The 19,038-nt window shown below is 37.2% G+C and overlaps 1 protein-coding gene across 1 annotated transcript; it reads right to left on the reverse strand.

The window, feature by feature from the left end:
• Window positions 1–13,957: 13,957 nt before the first annotated feature.
• On the reverse strand, window positions 13,958–18,157 carry LOC110856538 (venom protease). Its single transcript, XM_022105024.1, has 5 exons — window positions 18,152–18,157; window positions 16,100–16,268; window positions 14,756–15,066; window positions 14,358–14,400; window positions 13,958–14,268 (listed from the first exon to the last, which is right to left on the reverse strand). Exons 1-5 carry the CDS (start codon window positions 18,155–18,157, stop codon window positions 13,958–13,960), a joined length of 840 nt encoding a protein of 279 aa, XP_021960716.1.
• Window positions 18,158–19,038: the final 881 nt, after the last annotated feature.

A 19,038-nucleotide genomic window follows, 5' to 3' on the forward strand; every position in this document is an offset into this window, starting at 1 on the left:
GGCTTTGATCTTGTAGAGATAGGTTTTTGAAATTTTTAGTTGTCTAGGTGCAACCCTCAGGGATCTGTTGCGGTTTTCTGTAAAAGTTTTTCCACGTTTTTCGTTAGGGTTTTGGTCTGCTGGAGGACAGGTAGAGAAGGCAAAATTTTATATTTTGCATTTTCGCGATCCTTATATCTGTAGAGTGTATGATTAATTTTGTCCGGTGCATCCCTTCACGGATAAAGTGGTTACGATCCTTTTGCCGAACCGAGAAAATCACTTTTTCGCATGAGTGGCAAATTAATTTTTCCACTTCCTCTAAATTTTGTGCTGTCATTTTCTAACGAAAAGAGATAATCAAATTCTGTTTTCGGTTTTAGAAAGCTGATCCAATTTGCCAATTTTTATGCTTCTTGCATAAGAAAAATTAACTGTTAACTGGTTGAACCAACAGGGGGAATCTTGACACTTTCATTCAGTGACCAGTCCATATTTCAGCAATATTGATATAGCTCGATAAAAATTTTAGATTATTTAATAGATGAATTAGAAATAATTAAGTATATGCAACTTATCAAATATTACTCAAATTCTGACTTTCGAAATTTTTTTCTATATTTAGCTAGATGTTAAGTTTAATATATTATATATCAATCAATTTACATCGTGGCCATAAAGTTTCTGATGAGACAAAGCATTGTTTTTAACGAGTGTTATTTTCGTAAGGAAAAAATTTTATTAACCAAATCGTTTATAGCATGTTCTGCACAAGTAATTTGTGCGTCCTCCAGACGAATTTACAGGTTCTGAAGTTTTGCCCTGAAAATTTCTGATGGATTTTCCAAAACTGCTTTGATAATTTTTTTCAGTGGTTTGAAAAAGTCGAAACTGGGAAGCACTATAACTTGGAGCTGGTTTGTCGAACGCTTTGAAATTGAAGTAGGACCATAACGTTTTTATTTGGTTCATGTCCGGACTTCTTTCGAATCACACACCTTCGCCAGTATGGTAAACGAACGTCACTCGAAAAAGAAAATGGTAATATTTGAAGTGTGGGCTGGTGTTCCACCATGTCAATATGGAAGCTCTTTCGAATTTGGAAAAAATTGCTTAGTCTCCATAGTATCTTAATGGATAGGGAAGATGTGGTCGCTGCAAAACGGTCCGTCCACATACTGACCAGCAAAACTGATGTCCAATTCCATCACCCCTCGAGAGCAGCGCCCACCGTAACCCGTTACATGTAGTCCTTTTTTTGGAATCCTTGTCTCGTGAACCTCGTTTCTATCCACAATTTAGTACCTTGTATAGTGAGGATTTGCCACAGGATGACCATGTATTCAGGTCTTGTGCGTACACAAAATTCTAGCCCCTTTTCAAGTGCAGTCAAGCAGCCGTTTATCTCGAAAAAATCGCCAGAAACCAAGTCGATGCTGAAAGTTTTGTCCCAAAAGTGGTTTGTAGGGAACTTCCAGAAAGCTATGTGACCCAACTCACTAGTTTTTGCATGATGTTGCATAGTGGAACGACAGATTTTCTACCTTAGTCCATTAAATCGATCTGTTTGATTTAGGACTGCTTAACACTTTATTCTCGAAGTACCAGATTTTCGGCACATTATTTTTAAAAGCGCATTCCAAATGATGTGTAGGAGTCTTGTGAGTCGTCCTGGATCAATTTGGTCCCATATTTACTTCCGGTTCCTCCACAACTTAACAATATTTCAGGCAACCCAAATTTCGGTGGGTTTTGTGTCATTCATCCAAACGTTGGGTTATTTTAATAATTTTTTCCACAAATGAAGACTAACGTCTGGGGGACATTTTCAGAAAAAAATAGTACCGAGAACATAACAACAACAAAGTTTCAGGAACGGATTTGAAAACATTTTGACTCTTAAGAAACTTTATGGCCACCATGTAGGTAAATGTGAAATTTTATTGAATTTTTATTTTTCTTTATAAGCGGAATTTATTTGGTGAACATTTGGATTATGCAGTCACAACTAACCTAAGACAAGAAACCGCCGTATTTTGACGGTCACATGGAATTGTCGAATACGGAGAGCAACATAACTAACGTTGTTGTAAATAATTCTGCTGACTTTGACATGAACCCCTTAACGCAAAACCGGGGACATTTATCTTTTTTGGTAACAAATTTATTTTGAATCACACTGTAATTCATTCATTTAATTCATTCATCCATTCGTGAAACACAAACAAATAAATTGAGTTTAAATTTAGTCCCATACAACAAGTAAATTGAAAGGATTGTTGAGTTTTATAGTTTCTTTTATAATTGCTATCGTTTTCTGTACACATACAAACCTAAACAGGTACAATTTGTAGTAGTGTAGCACGAATTATATTACTTGGTATAGACATACGGAAATTTATACTTGGTTGGCCGCTTTCCCAATCTAAAATAACACCATTCCATAACAGCAACGCCCACACAAAATGCGCACATCCCACTAAAAAGAATTTTCACCGATAAAATGTTAGAATCCAATCCTAACGCCTTTGGTTCATCTTTATTACTCAAAACATTCATATAATTGCCATTTTCGCTCTCGTCAAAATGCTGAAACAACTTGACCGGCTTAAACCTCGTGTAGAATCCAATCCAATAACTATAAATCCCCGCAGCTAAAAGCCCACTTTGCCGCTCAACTAGACCTTCCGCCAGTCTCGAGTCACCCCCAATCGACCAGATCCATCCATTCATACAAAATGACAGCGGTTTCTTCCCTTTCGTAAAACTTAACCCGGTTTTCCGCCCACCTAGCCGATTCGCAAAGGGGAGGATGTCGTCAATTCGTTCAGCCTTATCCATATAGGCCTTCCCCTTGCAAGAAGGGGTGGTCATATTACCCCAAAAGTAGGCGGGAAATTTGTACGCGAGCGGGACCAAGTTAACATATCCTTCGTCATTGGACAACGTAAGCGCATTCTTGGCTAATTCTAAAATTTTGGGAACTTTGGAATTTATCAAGTTCTGAAATATTGAATACGCCTGCGTAAACGGGTATCCCATTCCAGGATTTTCAATCAAATAGTACTGAGCCTGTGGTACGGGGCTGTAAAATGTGAAATTGCTAAGATCCCAGAATGCCGTTAATGGAGACGTCGGACTTATCGGGGTTATCATTTCCGTCGTAAAATTCGCTTTCCAACCAGTATTTAAAATAATTCCGGCCCAAATCCAGACACAGATTAGGGCTACTTGCCTTCTGGATAACGTTCCCGCGATTAAAATAGGTTTTTCTACTGTTACCCCGATAAGATCTAGCAAATTGTGTAGCACCCGGTAAGCCCTAAATGGCCTTGATACTCCCACCCAAATTGCTAGGAGGCTCGCAATCATGCAAATCCAGCTCCACGTGTCAAACGGTGAGTGGTAAAAGTCATACTTGATCCTCGTTTGAACCGCGTCACAGGTCAAAAAATTGTACTCCAGTGAATCGTACCAGACCACGAAGACATTTCCAGATTCGACGTACTTATTCAAGGCGGAAAGTCGAGGGGTAGAAAAAGTAAATCCGTCCCTCCAATTAGGCGAAGAGTTGAAGTCACCCCGCTTAACGATGTCTTCTAACAGGACGAAAGCCAAGATCTGCATCAAACTGAATGTTTTCAAGGCGGTTGAAGCACGGGAAAAATGCGCAAAGTCGAAGATTTCTTGATCTGACAATTTCCTCAGGTGAGCAGCTACAAGAGGACCGGATGCGACCGGTGTCTCAGACTTGGTGGATAAAAGTGTCATTGAATTTTTCGTGAAGGCGTCTAAATCCGCCGAGTGGACAAAATTGTAAACTGACCTCTTTTCTTGGTGGACAAGTTTGTCCAGAATTTCAGGAAGGTCGGCAGTTTGGACGTCCAGAACAATCTTGTTCCTTAAGGGGGACTTGGTACTGAAATACATTAGTTGATTCGTGCTCCCACCAATTTCTTCCTCTTGTACCTCATCCCTTACAAGGAATGCTTGGATACTCGCGTCAATCACGTCTGTTGTCAAAATTCTGATATACCAAGGAGTTGAAACCGGTGGGATAACGAGTATCAGAAATTTCAGCAGGGTTGAAACACTCCTTCGCGATGTTCCAAACTCCATCAACTGTAGAATTATTTTTGCCTTTATCTTTCCCAAAATATGATCAGGATCAAGTACATATTCGGCCATGCAGCATCCCGAATTATGCCTGGACCCAGCATATCTTTGGTATTTCGGAAGCTGTGGTGGCTTCGATAAGCTTAACGATTTAATCAGTACGGGAAGGGAGAAGTGCAATTTATGGAAAACTAAGTTACTTTCGTCCAAATTGTCATGTTTCACGTGAAAGGTTGCGTAACAGTTTGGGACTGAGTTAAAAAATTGCGAAAATGAAAACATTTTTCCCTCAGTAATCATTGAAAACCAGAGGAGAACGTAGAAAACCAAATCCATGAAGAGAAACTTCATTTTGAGTTAAGTTCCTTGGAATATGTCAGTGAGAACTGTGTTCATTTGCCACACGAAAGGTCACTGGCTAACTTAATGCCAAGGTTATCATTCTACTTCGAATTATTCCTGAGAACTATAGAAATCTTAGTCAATAAATATTTATGTTGAACAACGTGCAGAATGCTTATTACTGAAAGGACAAATTTATATAATCATTGCATACATATGTATTAGTTTTACTGACAAGGGACACTCACGACCTGTCGTTTGAGTCCAGGGTACCCACTATGTTTTTTAGAATCTACTTGGACCCCAGATGAAGGATTCATTCATATTTCCGTGTAAAACTCATATTTGGCGTCGTGCCGTGGCGCCAAATTCGCCAAATTTGAATGTTTTTATTTTTGAAACCGCCATAACTTTTAAAATCCTGGATGGATTTTCAAAATATTTGGCAAAATCATGACAAGGAGTTCAACTTTCTTATCCCATGAAATTTTTTCCAAAATTATTACTTTTAACTTTTCGCAAAATTTCGTTATTTTCTTAAAAATAGGGGCTCGTCGAAAAAATGCTAAAAACATTCCAAAAATTAGAAATTTTTTATTTTTATTTTTTTCTCAAAAATTTCGACTTTTGTGATCATTTTAAGCATAAAATTTTGAAAATCCGACATAAACTGCAAAAGTTATGGGGGTTTGAAATTGGGCGAAAATGCAAATTTTTAAGTTTGGCGCCACGCCATGGCGCCAAATACGAGTTTTACACGGAAATATGAATCCTTTATGAATGAATCCTTTATCTGGGGTCCTAGTAGAATCTAAAAAACATGGTGGGTACCCTGGACTCAAACGACAGGTCGTGAGTGTCCCTTGTGAGCATATTTACATATTCATGTGTGTATTAAAAGTGCTGTTCATTCAAATTGATCGATTCGTGTGATCTGATGTGTATGTATAAGCTTCTCCAGCAACAAAAGAAGAAACAACAAGTGCTATTTCAACATTTGTGATCAGAAACTTAACAATTATCTATCTGAGCGCTGGAAAAAATATACAAATAAAAATAATATACTTGAAATCCATTGTTATCAATACTTCAGTTCGGTACATGTGCGAGAGTTACATACATGAATATGCAAATATCATATTTGAAATATGTGTGTCCTTCATATGTCGTTCTTGTAGTAAATGTTTTCCACCACGTATTTGTTTAACAGTTTGGGGAAAGTATTTAGATATTATAGAAAGAATCGTACTTAACTCCACCCACGTGCCACGTGGACATCTACCCACACTAATAAAAAAAAATTTGCATAGCAGGTCATTTTTCTTACAGGAGTGCAAACTAGATTAAAACTTCTTACCTGGTATTACATATCCGAGGTCGATGGGGATCCCACTAACGGGGACTCCCATATTTAAATTGTGGCTCATTCCATTTGTAAGCAACACGTTTGATCGAGTACCAGAAAATAGAGGTGCTAAACCCTGCTCGCTGGGTTTGGCTGCCTGGCCATGTATTTTCCTCTCTTTTGTCAGAGAACAGCACACAACTTATACTTTGTCAATGTTCCCGGCCACGTAGGAACGCAGAATTATTTACTTGTCTCTCCACAACACACTGCGGCCAACCTGTGTAACGGTTTATAGAAAGTCTCTAGACTGAATACCTCAACTATTTTAGCATATTCTACGATCCTGGGGGTCGGGGGGCTGATTTCCAAAATTTTTACGAGCCAGTGGCCCGACCAATGTGCAAAGACAAATGTGCAAACGACAAATGTGCAAAGACGTTTGTGCAAATGATAAATGTGCAACCTGACAAATGTGCAGCCCGATAAATGTGCAAACGATAAATGTGCAACCGATAAATATGCAGGAATTTTTCCAACAAATGGTGCAATATATCTTGATATAATTTAAACATCAAATCAAATTACATCTCCTCAAAAACTAAAATTTGAAACATTAATTTTGTGGTGACATCCCTTATGATGTCTGTTGAAGCTGTAGATCTTATAATGAGCAGTATTAATTTATTGTTAACTTAATATTTTACTAAATTATATTTTTATGGTGCATAAATTTCCTGGTACATACATCTTCGTGAATTCGTGAATTTTAGCCTATCGTATAAGCTGGAATTATATACATGTAAAAATTCTAAATTTCAATGAAATAATTCGGGATTTATTTATTTGCTGTCATTTTAAATTCTGTCCCCGCGGGGTGTCCCTAACTAAAGTTTAATTGTCACTAGCTAAATTTAGCATTACCTAAATGTAAGGTTAGCATTACAGTGATTCGGCACGGGAATTTTATTATAAAATTGACAGGGGTCAACCCCGTTATAATGATGATTAGTAATATTTAATAAGTATAAAATCTGCATTATAAGATCTCCAGCTTCATAGGCTTCACCACAAAATTAATGTTTCAGAATTCTTAGTTTTTTGATAAGATGTAATTTGATTTGAAGTGTAAATTATATCAAGATATATTGCACTATTTGTTGGAAAAATTCCTGCACATTTATCGGTTGCACATTTATCGTTTACACATTTATCTTTTGCACATTTATCAGGCTGCACATTTGTCAGGTTGCACATTTATCATTTGCACAAATGTCTTTGCACATTTGTCGTTTGCAGATTTGTCTTTGCACATTTGTCACCCCATCCAGTCTAGATACTTTCTATAATCCGGTACACAGGTTGGCCGCAGTGTGCACAAGCAGCCCATGCACAATGTATTATTTTTCGGGAAGGTGTTGCAAAATTCCCAGTGGGTGTAACCCCTCCAATATATACATATTTATGTTCAAGGGAACACAATCAAGGCATTCCAAAAATGTTTACCGACCACACCCCCCGAGAGGGGGGAGTTAGCCTCCCAGGGGGTGTGGGTCGGGAGTTTTTATATTTTCGGAATAAGTAACTCATGCTTACTCTAAATCCAAAATTTGGAGGATTAAAAAAATTTTCTGAGTGAGATATAGCTATTTATGTATCCCAAAACGGGCGTTTTCGGCGTACTTCGTGTGGGTGTAACACATTCAGCCGGGGCTTCCCGACGTCGTTCTTCCGGCTATTGGCTATTGGGGGGTGTGGTCGGTAAACATTTTTGGAATGCCTTGATTGTGTTCCCTTGAACATAAATATGTATATATTGACGGGGTTACACCCACTGGGAATTTTGCGTCACCTTCCCGAGGAATAATACATTGTGCCATGTTAACTCTACCTTTTAGAAAAATCGCCAAAACTCCAAGACCGACAAAAATCGCGTGAGGTTTTAAACTTTTTTGTTGCATCAGGCCCAAAGGCATCGATTGGCTTATCTCTCTACGAGCGATTTTTGTCGGTCTTCTCTATAATTGAGTTTTTCAATGCATTGCAAATTTTTGATTTTTTTTGAATTTTTGAATTTTTTGAATTTTTTCTATGAACGAATCATTAATGAATGAAATCCGTAAATGTAACTTACCCCGTTGAATCTAAACTTGGGCAACGACAGCATTTTAAATGCATTTTCACATTTTTTTGTGGCTGTTCTAAAGGGTGTTGATTTAATTCGATCACATCGATTTTCGCGCGCGCGTCAGAGACAAATTCAGCTATAATTATTGATCCCGTTAATATTTTTCTTTGAAATTTTTACCATGAGTAGCACGAATATAAGTGCTAATTATGAGGATGATAGCATTGAGACGCAGGTCTTAGAAGCAGGGAATTTCAGGTGAAAACAAAAATCCACCTTAAATCGGATGTTCCGGGAATAGGTGATGGCAATGCATGAATAAAAATTTTTCACGGATGAAAAACCTTATAAACAACCCAAATGGTTCCCACCTACCAGGAAAATAAAGACCTTGCAGAAATTTGGCATGAAAACGAAAGTTCTTGTCCAAATGGTGCACGGGATCGAAATGAAGTGAAACGGACTAAACGAAAATCAAGTATGAATAGCCCATTTTGGTGAAAACTAACGTCGAATCTGCATAATGTGGTTAGACAAGTTACAAAGTAAGAGAAAAAAATCATCTCTCCACCAGAAACATTGATGACCGGGTTCAATTAACGCAAAAGTCTTGATAAAGTGGGTATTTGACACCGTAAAGAATTGGGTCGCCACATCCTCTGCTTCAGTTACCGTCAAATTCGGTTCTATCTAAAATTACACTCATAAATGGTAAGATACAAAACAACAAAAAAATCGGATCCATCGGTAATGAGGGTCCCGAAATCTGAATTGGAAATTATGGTGTCAGTGGTTCTGGGCGGGTGGCTTTGACACCACAAAATATTGCATGCAAATGCGGAAACATGTACGGAACGGGGCATATGGAGAATGTGACCTATTTGCTCTGATAGACTAGGAAACAAGGAATTTTTGCCAATTGAGATAAATAAAATATTCGCGCAGAGCAATACCACGGACCACATCGAACAATTCATTATGAGTGCAATAGTACATCAAGCTTCAACGGTGCCTACGAAATTTTAGTGGAATGATAAAAACCTGACTCCGTATTCCCAGGATAGTATGTTGTACATACTGAAGGAAAACGTGCACAAGATCCAAAACATTGAGCAAGGAAAGACGTTATCACAAAAGTTCAAGAAATCTTGGGATTTTTTTATAAAATAATCTTTAAAAAAATGATCACAGAGTCTGTAACAAAGAGTTGACGGATGAATGAAGTTCCTGATGGAAAGACCACTTATCAAGGTATGTCTGATAAAAAAATTGACTTCATAAATTTTACCAATTATGAGTAATAGCTCCTCAAAAATTTACAGGAAAAGTGTGATCGAATTAAATCAACACCCTTTATCTTGTCGAAAAAAATTAATTTTCAAATTTTGATTTTTATGGTATGTTCAATTTTATATCATGCACCTATTATAATAATATAGACACGATATCAAATATGGGTGCGACGACCAACGTGTGAGTTGAAATGGAATGTGCCTTGTACAGAAAAACCCATCTGTTTCAAATCTTCTTATAATGCGTTTATTAAATCGATGTCTCCCTTCCCGTCTCTCAGAATTTGCATCCAGAATATAAAGGTCTGAAGGTCATAAGAACCAGCGACTAGGTCAAGTGTTAAAACATACACGTTACGTGTAATTGAATTATTGTTGCGGTCATTTGCATACTTAAATCATATTTACGCAAATACAAAAAATTAGTTTATTATTAACTTCTGTCACCACTTGTGTAATATATTTAGCTTACAATATACATATATTACACAACTCACGGGTAATGTCGTTTGGGTTCTAAGCTGTCTGCCTGGTATGCATTTTATAAACCAAACATTTTATTTAAATTATTGAAGTATACGGCTTCTTGTAATAGACGCTAAGCCACAAACGTTTTACGCTAGATATAAAAATAGTTTTTTTTTAAAACCAATTTGAATCTATGCCTCAGGATCAAACTCATTAAGGTCGAACAAAAACAGGATGTTGCTGATTTTTTAAAGTGAATAAATCAAAATTATTGTACAAAATGCTGCTTGATTTGTTTCATCAAAGCCAATAGTGTTTGTTAAGACTTGGCAATACGTGGGTGTTTTATTATTAATTTTCAAAAGGTATGTTCCGCACTGACCAAACTTTTGATGAAATAACAAACTTCAAATACTTTTAGGATGCTGTGATTTTTTTCAGTTCTGTAGGTTAACATTAACACTAGCAATAACTCATTAAAATTTACCTCGAAAATATGCCAAAAGTTACGACTTGATTTCATTATCATCCGAAAACCGTTTTCCCCTGATGTTTTTCTTTAAGTTTCGAAACGAATAATAATCACTAAGGGACAAGTCTGGACTGCACGGGGCGTGGTTTGTGCAGGTAAAGCGATTTTCGTCTGCACTAACCCTCGCAAAAAGCCAGGTATGAGGTGGCGCGTTGTCGTCTAAAAAAAGGCCAACTCTTTATTTTGACCCCACGTTTCTTTTCAACCGGAGGACGCAGCTCCTTCGGGGTTCCTGCATACACGGCCCCATTTATTGCAGTATTAGCAGCAATAAATTTTATAAGGAGGGGACCTTTGGTATCCTTGAAAATGGTCATCATCAATTTTTTTGTCAGATTTTTGCACTTTTCAATTCACGGGCGGTGGCAACCCCTCGTGCTTCCAATGAGGGAATTATTATTTGGTCACCGGGTCATAATAGTAAACCCAAGTACCATATGCAGCCAATAAAATATTGAGCAGGTTCCAGTTTTCATTTAATAGGTTAAAATTTGCATTGCAAAAGTCGACTCGATCCTGTTTGTGAGATGCCGAAAGCAATTTTGGTACCCAACGGACGGAAACCATTTTCATACCTAAGTCTTCAGTTAACATGGAACAAATTGCTGGTTTTGGAACACCCATCTCATCTGCTAAATAGGACAGTTTCAATCGCGGATCTCTCATTATTGGTTCCTCTAGTTTCCGGAGCCTTTCTGTGGAAGAAGCGGATTTTGAGCGTCCTTGCGACTTTTTGCCCGAGACCTCGTTTCGCCATAATTAAAAATTATTGACCCAATTGAATTTGTGTTTCGTGTTGGGCAGTTCTCATTGTACATTTTAAGCATTCAACCATAAATCTGCGACACGTATTGCCTATCCAGCATTAATAATTAAATCACACTACGATATTTAATTTGCAAATCTAGCATTTTTTCCGTCGAGGTAAAGTTTGCCGATTTATTGCTAGTGTTGACGTTAACCTTAAGAACTGAAAAAAATCACAGCCTCCTAAATGTATTTGAAGTTTGTTATTTCATCACAATTTTGGTCAGAAACAGTGCGGAACATACCTTTTGAAAATTAATAATAAAACACCTACGTATTATCGGGACTTCGAGTACCTTCTGTAGACTTTAAGCTGGAAATTTTTCCATAAGTCAAACATACTAATGTTTAAATTTTGTCATTGGTAAATAATGCTCTCATATCAACGCTAGTCGAGAAAACCTTACCGACCTAAATATACTTTGTAATATATTTTAATTATATAAAGTATAAACAAGAATTAATTACTTTTGTCGTCTATGTAGAGGGTAGCGAGGTCCCGTCATCGCGTGCCTTTTTCAGCCAGGTTGCCCTTTCCAACATCCGAACACATGTATTTCAGCCCCCAAACAATTTGAGTAATGGTTAAATATAATGCTTAAAGTTAATTAAATAACATACTCGTTTGCGTGTCAAGAATACTTTAGATAATCACCACTGGCCGCGGTGCAAATATCACCAGATAAGTCGTGCAAAAACCATACTTATGTAAGTATGTACTGGGAATTGGCAAGCTTTGTGTCTTGAATATATGATTTATTCATAAATCGCAATGACGCCAATAGAGAATTAACGGCTAGAGCGTCGGTAGGAAGGCAATAGCAGTGCAATAACTGTGAGCTATCTGTACATATACAGGGTCTCAGTTACCTAGACAATATTTTCTCATACCTAATGGTCAGTCCAAACATACTACACCGTGTGTCTGGAAAATATCTATTTTTCTAATCCTGCCGAAATTTTGAAGTATAGCGGATATCATACATACATAATTACAATTGAAGTGCAGATTATCAATGGCAACTGTCTGTAAAATGGGGCGAGCCTATTTTCAGCTAAAAGTAAGCTGTTTTCCGAATTGGTAAAATTTATAAATTCTACTTCTACGAAATTTTTTTGTCGACTGAGATAAGTTTTCTGCCCAAACGCCTGGTTATTCTAACAGTTTAATATCCGTAGTGTTAGTTTACCATACATATATTGGAACAACAATTGTAGTATTTGAGAGAACATAGACTTCATAAGAAATTAATTGGTCCATTATTTAGCAAATGGCACCACAATAAGACTTACGTAAAATGTCGCTAATTGCGGATTCATCATTGGGGTAGGAGTTGTGGCGTTAATGGGCGAAAAGTTGAAGCTTATGGAGACGCGGATGGGATGCGGATAAATTCATCTTGGCACAGGGTGCCCAATTGTGGGTAGGTGTGCGAAGAGAAATGTGTCAAAGGTGATACAAGTAAAGCCAGTACCCAAAAAGACCGAGTGATGATCTTGAACACAATTGTTACTTTACTACTCGCAGAATATACCTATTTCGCATGCGTAAAGCAATTGTTCCAACATTTTAATCGTCTAATATGCCTTGCACTGATCATGAGTTAAATATGAATGTTAGACAAGTAGGTTTAAATCCATTAAACATTTCCCAGGAATCATAGCAGCTAAAAAAAATGAAAAATATCAAGGTTACTATCTTTTAGAAGGAAGATTAAGGATGATATTTTAATTTCAGTAATAAATCTGCATATGTACCTAATAAAAGCACTTCTCGCACATGACATGTTGCCGGTATACCAAACAAGGTTATCAGACCATACATCATTATTATCAAAGTAAGGGTATTTGCACATTTAGCATACCGAGGGGGGGGGGTTAGGCGCCTCCGTAATAACGATTTTGACGTTTAATATCTGTAAGTTCCGAAGATAAGCCCGGAAGAAAATTGATTATTTATATTCATGTATATGTAAATATAAAAATGTAAATTTGGTATCCAAACTCAACGTGTTAAATCTTCATTTGCACAAATGTAATTTCCCTCTTCGACGATACAGCCTTTCTAAATTCAATTAAATATTACCACTTTGCAATTCAACGTCGTATGCGTCGTACGAATGCGTCAATGCACACATGCGTGTTCACCTTCATTCATGTAACTGATTATGATAGAGCATGATAGTGAATGAAAATGAATTTCCTGTCATTTGAATGAAAATGACTCATTTTCATTTTCATGATTCACTGTAAAGGAAAGGATTTCTCACTCCTTTCATTTGTCATCCTAATAAAAAAGCTTATTACATGGGGCGAGGTAAGAAATGAAGTCAGATGACGTGAAGTAAAATGAGTTTGAAGGAAAATGACTGAATGTGGATTAAAATTTCAGAAATCAGGATGACTAAACTATGAATGAAGAAAGTTTTCATGAACAGGTATGAATGGACGCAATGTGGGCATATTAAAGGAATGTGATACACTATCGGAGTACTCTGACCCCTATCCCATAGTGTGACCTGTACGCCCCCAAGTCGAATATACTCAAACAGGACAATGTAACAGGACAATTTATTTTATATTTAATTTTCGAAAATTATCTTCCATGATGTAAAGAATTTGATTAGTACATAAACTTTTGAAAATTGAAATAACAGCATGTAAACCAAATTCTAATATGTATTTTAAATAAACTTGTTTCATATGACTCCAAAATCATGGAAGAACACCGGAAAACCACACAAAAACCCCGGAAAACTACACAAAACCTTTGAAAAACCCACAAAAGCCACGGAAAATCCCACAAAAACCTATAAAACCCCAAAGCGCAAAACCCCTGGGCAACGAACCCTACTACAACATGGATATTACACAATGCTTGATTTGATTTCTACCACAATCTTCAAGCATTCTGCTGTTTTGTATTTAACTCGGACTTTCAAAAAAGTTTAAAGTTTCCTTCCAGTAATCTTAGAAATATAATCCATAAAAGCCGTAATCCTCGTAAACACCAGGTTGTATCCACCCTCACAAATGGAACCGCCGTAAGAAAATATTCCCACGGCGGTGTATCGGAGGAGGTCATCTCCTTCGCGGATCATCATGGGACCGCCGTTATCACCATCGCATGCTGACTGGGTTCGCGTCGTCCCGGCACAAATATTGTTTCCGTTAATGTATAGGAACTCTTTACAAGCTGGGTTACCCAACATGGTTAAATTAGTCTTCTGCAGGACAGAACTTGGCATTCCATGATCAGCTGTGATACATCACCCGACAACAGTCACGTCCTTATTGAGATTATTTCAAATATTTTATTTATATTTTATATCACATCTAAAAACTTGCCTCGTTTCAAGCAGGGTTCGCCACCCCGGGATTTTGTGGGTTTCTGTAAGACTTTGGGGCATATTGAAACAAAATCCCTTAAGCTACATACGTACAGGTTAGATCAATGCTAATTAAATTTCCGGATTCGTCATGAAATCTTGAAAGTTATCATTTGTGACTTCAATTTCCAAGTATTATTGCATATTTCAAGGTTTACTTGTTATATAAACATGAATTTTCGATTTAATACTTCAAGTCAATAATAACGCTTAAAATTGCAGGCTGAATTCGTATATTAAATTAGTTTTTCTCTAAGATATAATTTTAATGGTTCAAACTGCCCCAAAATCTACAAAAACTCCTTAAAAAACCTAAAAACCCCCGAGGTTTTCCGAACCCTGGTCTCCATAGCTTACCGCACCCTCAAAAGTTTCTGCTAAATATTTCCGATTTGGTAGACACACTGGTCGTATGTTGTCGGCAAATGTGAGCTTGTCGGGAAGACGAATAATGGCAATGTCATGGTTTATAATGAGAAGATCTTCATAATACTTGGGATGTGCGAAAATATCCTCTTTTCTCACGTTCACCACGATACGAGGGAGTTCTTCGTGTAACGCGCTAATGTCGTGAGCCCCGATCAACAATTTCGTGATTTTTTCCGCACGGAATGTACAACTGGCTATTGGAGAAAAACCCAAGTGTGATTTAGAAGCAGAGTTGGGAACTAATCCAGATTATCCAATGTTAAAAGATAGAGGGATTAGGGATTAGGATTGACCATTTCAACACATTGACTAATCCGGATTAGTTCCCAACTCTGTTTAGAAGTAAATTTACTAGTAAGCTCAGAGTGTCATAAAGTGTTTGTATATGTGTATTTACTAATTCATCGAATAAGGCGATGACGCCAGCTGTCTCGCTCCGATTTTGATGAAGCCACGATAATTATGTATAATTGGGTAAATAATTGGACAGCGTTTCAGGATTTTTCATAATGCTCAGTTTAAACAAAGTTATGATGATATAAGTGGCCGAAACTTCGCATTTTTCTTCAAAGACTTCACGAGAAAAATACGAATTTTCGGCCACTTATACCATCATAACTTTGTTTAAACTGAGCATTATGAAAAATCCCGAAACATTGTTCAATTATTTACCCAATTCTACATAATTATCGTGGCTTCATCAAAATTGGAGGGAGACCCCTGACCTCATCGCATTGTAAGTTCAGTTGATGTTTAATTCATAAAAGACCTAAGTTTATAGAAATAAAAGGAAAAAAAGACCTAGATATGTGCTAGTATGTGTTTATTTACTTATGACTATATCTTGCTAAAACGATTATTCATATCTCGCGCTATTGAGCCATAAGTAAATACATATGTACATCCTTGCACGTAGATCTTTTTTTCCTTTTATTTCTGTACACGTGGTACTTCTATGAATTAACCATCAACTGCACTTAGGTCTTTTAAGAATTAAATATTACAACGATACATATGTCGGGTGCAATGAGAATATTTTGTCCTTCTTTTGGGACAAACACTTTTGGGACATCCTGTATCTTCTTATCTCGGTCTCTAATTCGAATTGTAAGTCGAAAGTTATTCACAAAAGCTACACACCAGCCGTCATAACATGGGAATCGTCAATGATGAAACCACCGCAAGAAAATTTGTTGTCAATACGTATTGATACCATCCAAGGCAAAGAGTAACGATCGGCCGGGTTGTTACCAAAAATTCGAGAACTGTTACCATTTACGGTAGCTTTTGAAACTTGACCGTTTCCCGCTGTTTTTGGAAGGCTAGGCGTTAATCCTGGGTACGTTGATCGACCACAAATTCCGTCATCGTTACTTTCAAAGTCGCCTTCTGATGGGTCAACCGGTTTGACGACGTAGGACAGTTTAAACCCACTAATTAACTATTAAATTTGATTATTTGGAGAATTATTTTAGTCTGGCAATTATTTTACTCTGTGTGTGCAACAAGGCAGCCTTTTTGCTATTTCTTCATGCCTTTTTCCCTTTTTCAATGCCCTTTTGCCTTTTTGCCTTTTTAATGCCTTTTTGCCATTTTAATGCCTTTTTGCTCTATTCTTGGTGAATGAGCCCAATTTCTTGGCGTTTATAACATATTCAAGAGATTAAAGAATATATCTATATCGTCATCAGCTTAATTAATAAAATTTTGGGCTAAAGATTATATTTACGAAAAGAATAAAAAACGAAATTAACCACTTTCACTTTAAATTTATCACAGGTTTTTCGTCTCATCTCGCCCCAATTAGCAAAAGGGCAAAAAGGCAAAAAGGCAAAGAGGCAGGCAAAAAGGCGCTGCCTGCCTTTTTGCTCTGCACACACTGATTTTATTTCACGTACATATCTACATATTTAATTTAACTGACCTGAAAGGCGCAAGATTTACTAGATTTGCTAGTTTCAATCTAATCCCCAACCTGGTGCCGATTGACTGAATGGTGAATGGGGTCTTGTCGTTCTGATTGCCAGAGTAATTTTCCACGCTGATGAGGTTACCATCCCTTGAAATGGATAATGAATCGACCCGGTTATCTTCCCAAGTTTGGATATAAATATCAAAAATTGTGGCATGGATAATCGTCCCTCCTGGTGCGAGGAGTAGCCACTGACAAAAGAGAGAAGGGCTATGGCCTGATCAGAGTTATAGAAACATAAATACGGATATATTAATGTAGGTAAATCCTATTTTTTTTAAAGGGTCTAGGGTAGCTCGTCGAAAAAGTAGTCGTAGAAAGGAGACCTCGTCGAAATGAGAACTCGTCGAAAGGAGAACTCGTCGAAAGGAGAACTCGTCGAAGACGACTAGTCTCTGAAGGGTAACTCATCGTAAGGGCAAGTGGTCGAAAATAATATTTTAAACTTCGTCGATTTGCTTATTTTGAAAAATCTTTCCGGAACCGAACCGAGCAGGTAATAAAATTACGGGTTTGTGTTTGTACAGTACAGGAAGAACCGGCCGGTTCCGGTTTGGTTCGGTCAGAGCCGAGAACCGTTGAGACCACTAGACGCAACATTGAGGTCAATGACACTTAAATTCGACCAATACTCTCTGACGAGTTCCCCATTCGACGAGTAGCCCGTTCGACGACAGTGGATTCGCCGAGTTACCCGTATCCCGTTTTTAAATCCTCTATTTATTATGATTAGCCCAATCATGACTGATTAAGTACCTCCAGGATAATCAGGTGAAGTAATTGTTCCATAATCCCACACAGAAAGTGGCCTAATTTCCCAACAGTTTTGTCTAGCACCACCTGGTAAATCTGAGGAAAATGCGGATTTATTACTTGCAATGCGATGGTGTGAAGTGTAACCCTCAGATTTGGCTGAAATTTTGAAATTATGTGGTCCCCGTCAATACAACCAACGTTTCTTCAGGCAGTTTGTGCGATTCGCCAATTTTTTCAAAATATTTGAGGGCGAAGTTTAAAAACGGGCGATTTTATCGTGCCGATGAAGCCAACTCAATTCTCTTCCCGTGCAACAAATCGCATATTTTTCAACTTTGCCTTCAAATCTTTTGAAAAAATTGGCAAATTCTCTAACCATCGCACAAACTGCCTGAAGAAACGTTGGTTGTATTGACATGGACAACACAATTTCAAAATTTCAACCGAATCCGAAGGTTACACTTCACACCATCGCATTATTACAAGAGATTCTATGTAATTGTGGATTTTAATTTGCTTCCACATAAGTCGAAAAGATCGTCGAACATGAAATTGATGAATTTCGTAAGTCGTAAAGATCTTGATTAATTTCTTACCTGCATTATAATAAAGCCCGCCATTTGTATTTAGTGGTGGGAAGATGGGAGGAGTCGATGTCGAGGACGCTGATGGATTTCCGAGGTAGGAAATTATCCTTACAAATAAGCAAATGAGTGATAAACGAGAGCAAGGAGATCGGGACATGGTTATTCTTCAACACGCCTACGAGTCACAATAATTTTAAAATATGTATCTTGTAACCCGAACTCTAATAAGAAACCTATGTTTATACGAACATAGACTGCGTTCCATAAGGTTTGCACGGTAAAAAGTCTCCACTAAAGTTTCAATAAAAGAGCTTTCTTACAATGGAGAGGTGTGAGGTGGTTATCACCGATCGAGGCTGGACTTTAAATTTAAATTTTTCGCGCTCCAAAATAAGTGGACCCGTATTTTTTCGTTTTTCTGAATGGGCATGTTTACGCCCGTGGCGGAATTTTTAAAAAACATTTCAGCCAAAATTGGGATTTTTTAAAATGCTGCAACTTTTCGAATTTAAACCCGATTTCAAAAATTAGACACAATTCGTGTTCAGAATTACTTTCTTGAAAATATAAAAAAATCATTTTTAAAACATCATCGTTTTCAGCATTTTTAAAAATTCAGAAATGGTTTGAAAATATCAAAATTTTAAAAATTTTAACATTGAATTTTTATAGTTTCAGGGATGTATGTATGTAAATAAGTCTGAACACAAATTGAGTTTAATTTTTTAAATGGGGTGAAAATTCGAATGTTACAGGGTCTTTAAAAATCCTGATTTTGGCTGATTTTTTTTTCGAAAATGCTGCCTAACGTGCCAATTCGGGAAAACGCAAAAATACGGGTCGGCTTATGTACATATTTCTGAGTGTGAACAATTTAAAATAAAAGTCCGATCTCG

Source organism: Folsomia candida, unplaced genomic scaffold (assembly GCF_002217175.1).
Source record: "Folsomia candida strain VU population unplaced genomic scaffold, ASM221717v1 Fcan01_Sc016, whole genome shotgun sequence".
NCBI classification, from domain to species: Eukaryota; Metazoa; Arthropoda; class Collembola; order Entomobryomorpha; family Isotomidae; genus Folsomia; species Folsomia candida.

Excerpts from the sequence above, each read along its gene's own strand:
- LOC110856538 (XM_022105024.1), bottom strand. Across the intron at positions 14,401-14,755 it reads CAGAAACTTTTGAGGGTGCG|AAACCCACAAAATCCCGGGG; the intron begins GTAAGCTATGGA and ends AAAGTCTTACAG. Across the intron at positions 14,269-14,357 it reads CGAACCCTGCTTGAAACGAG|CTGATCATGGAATGCCAAGT; the intron begins GCAAGTTTTTAG and ends GATGTATCACAG.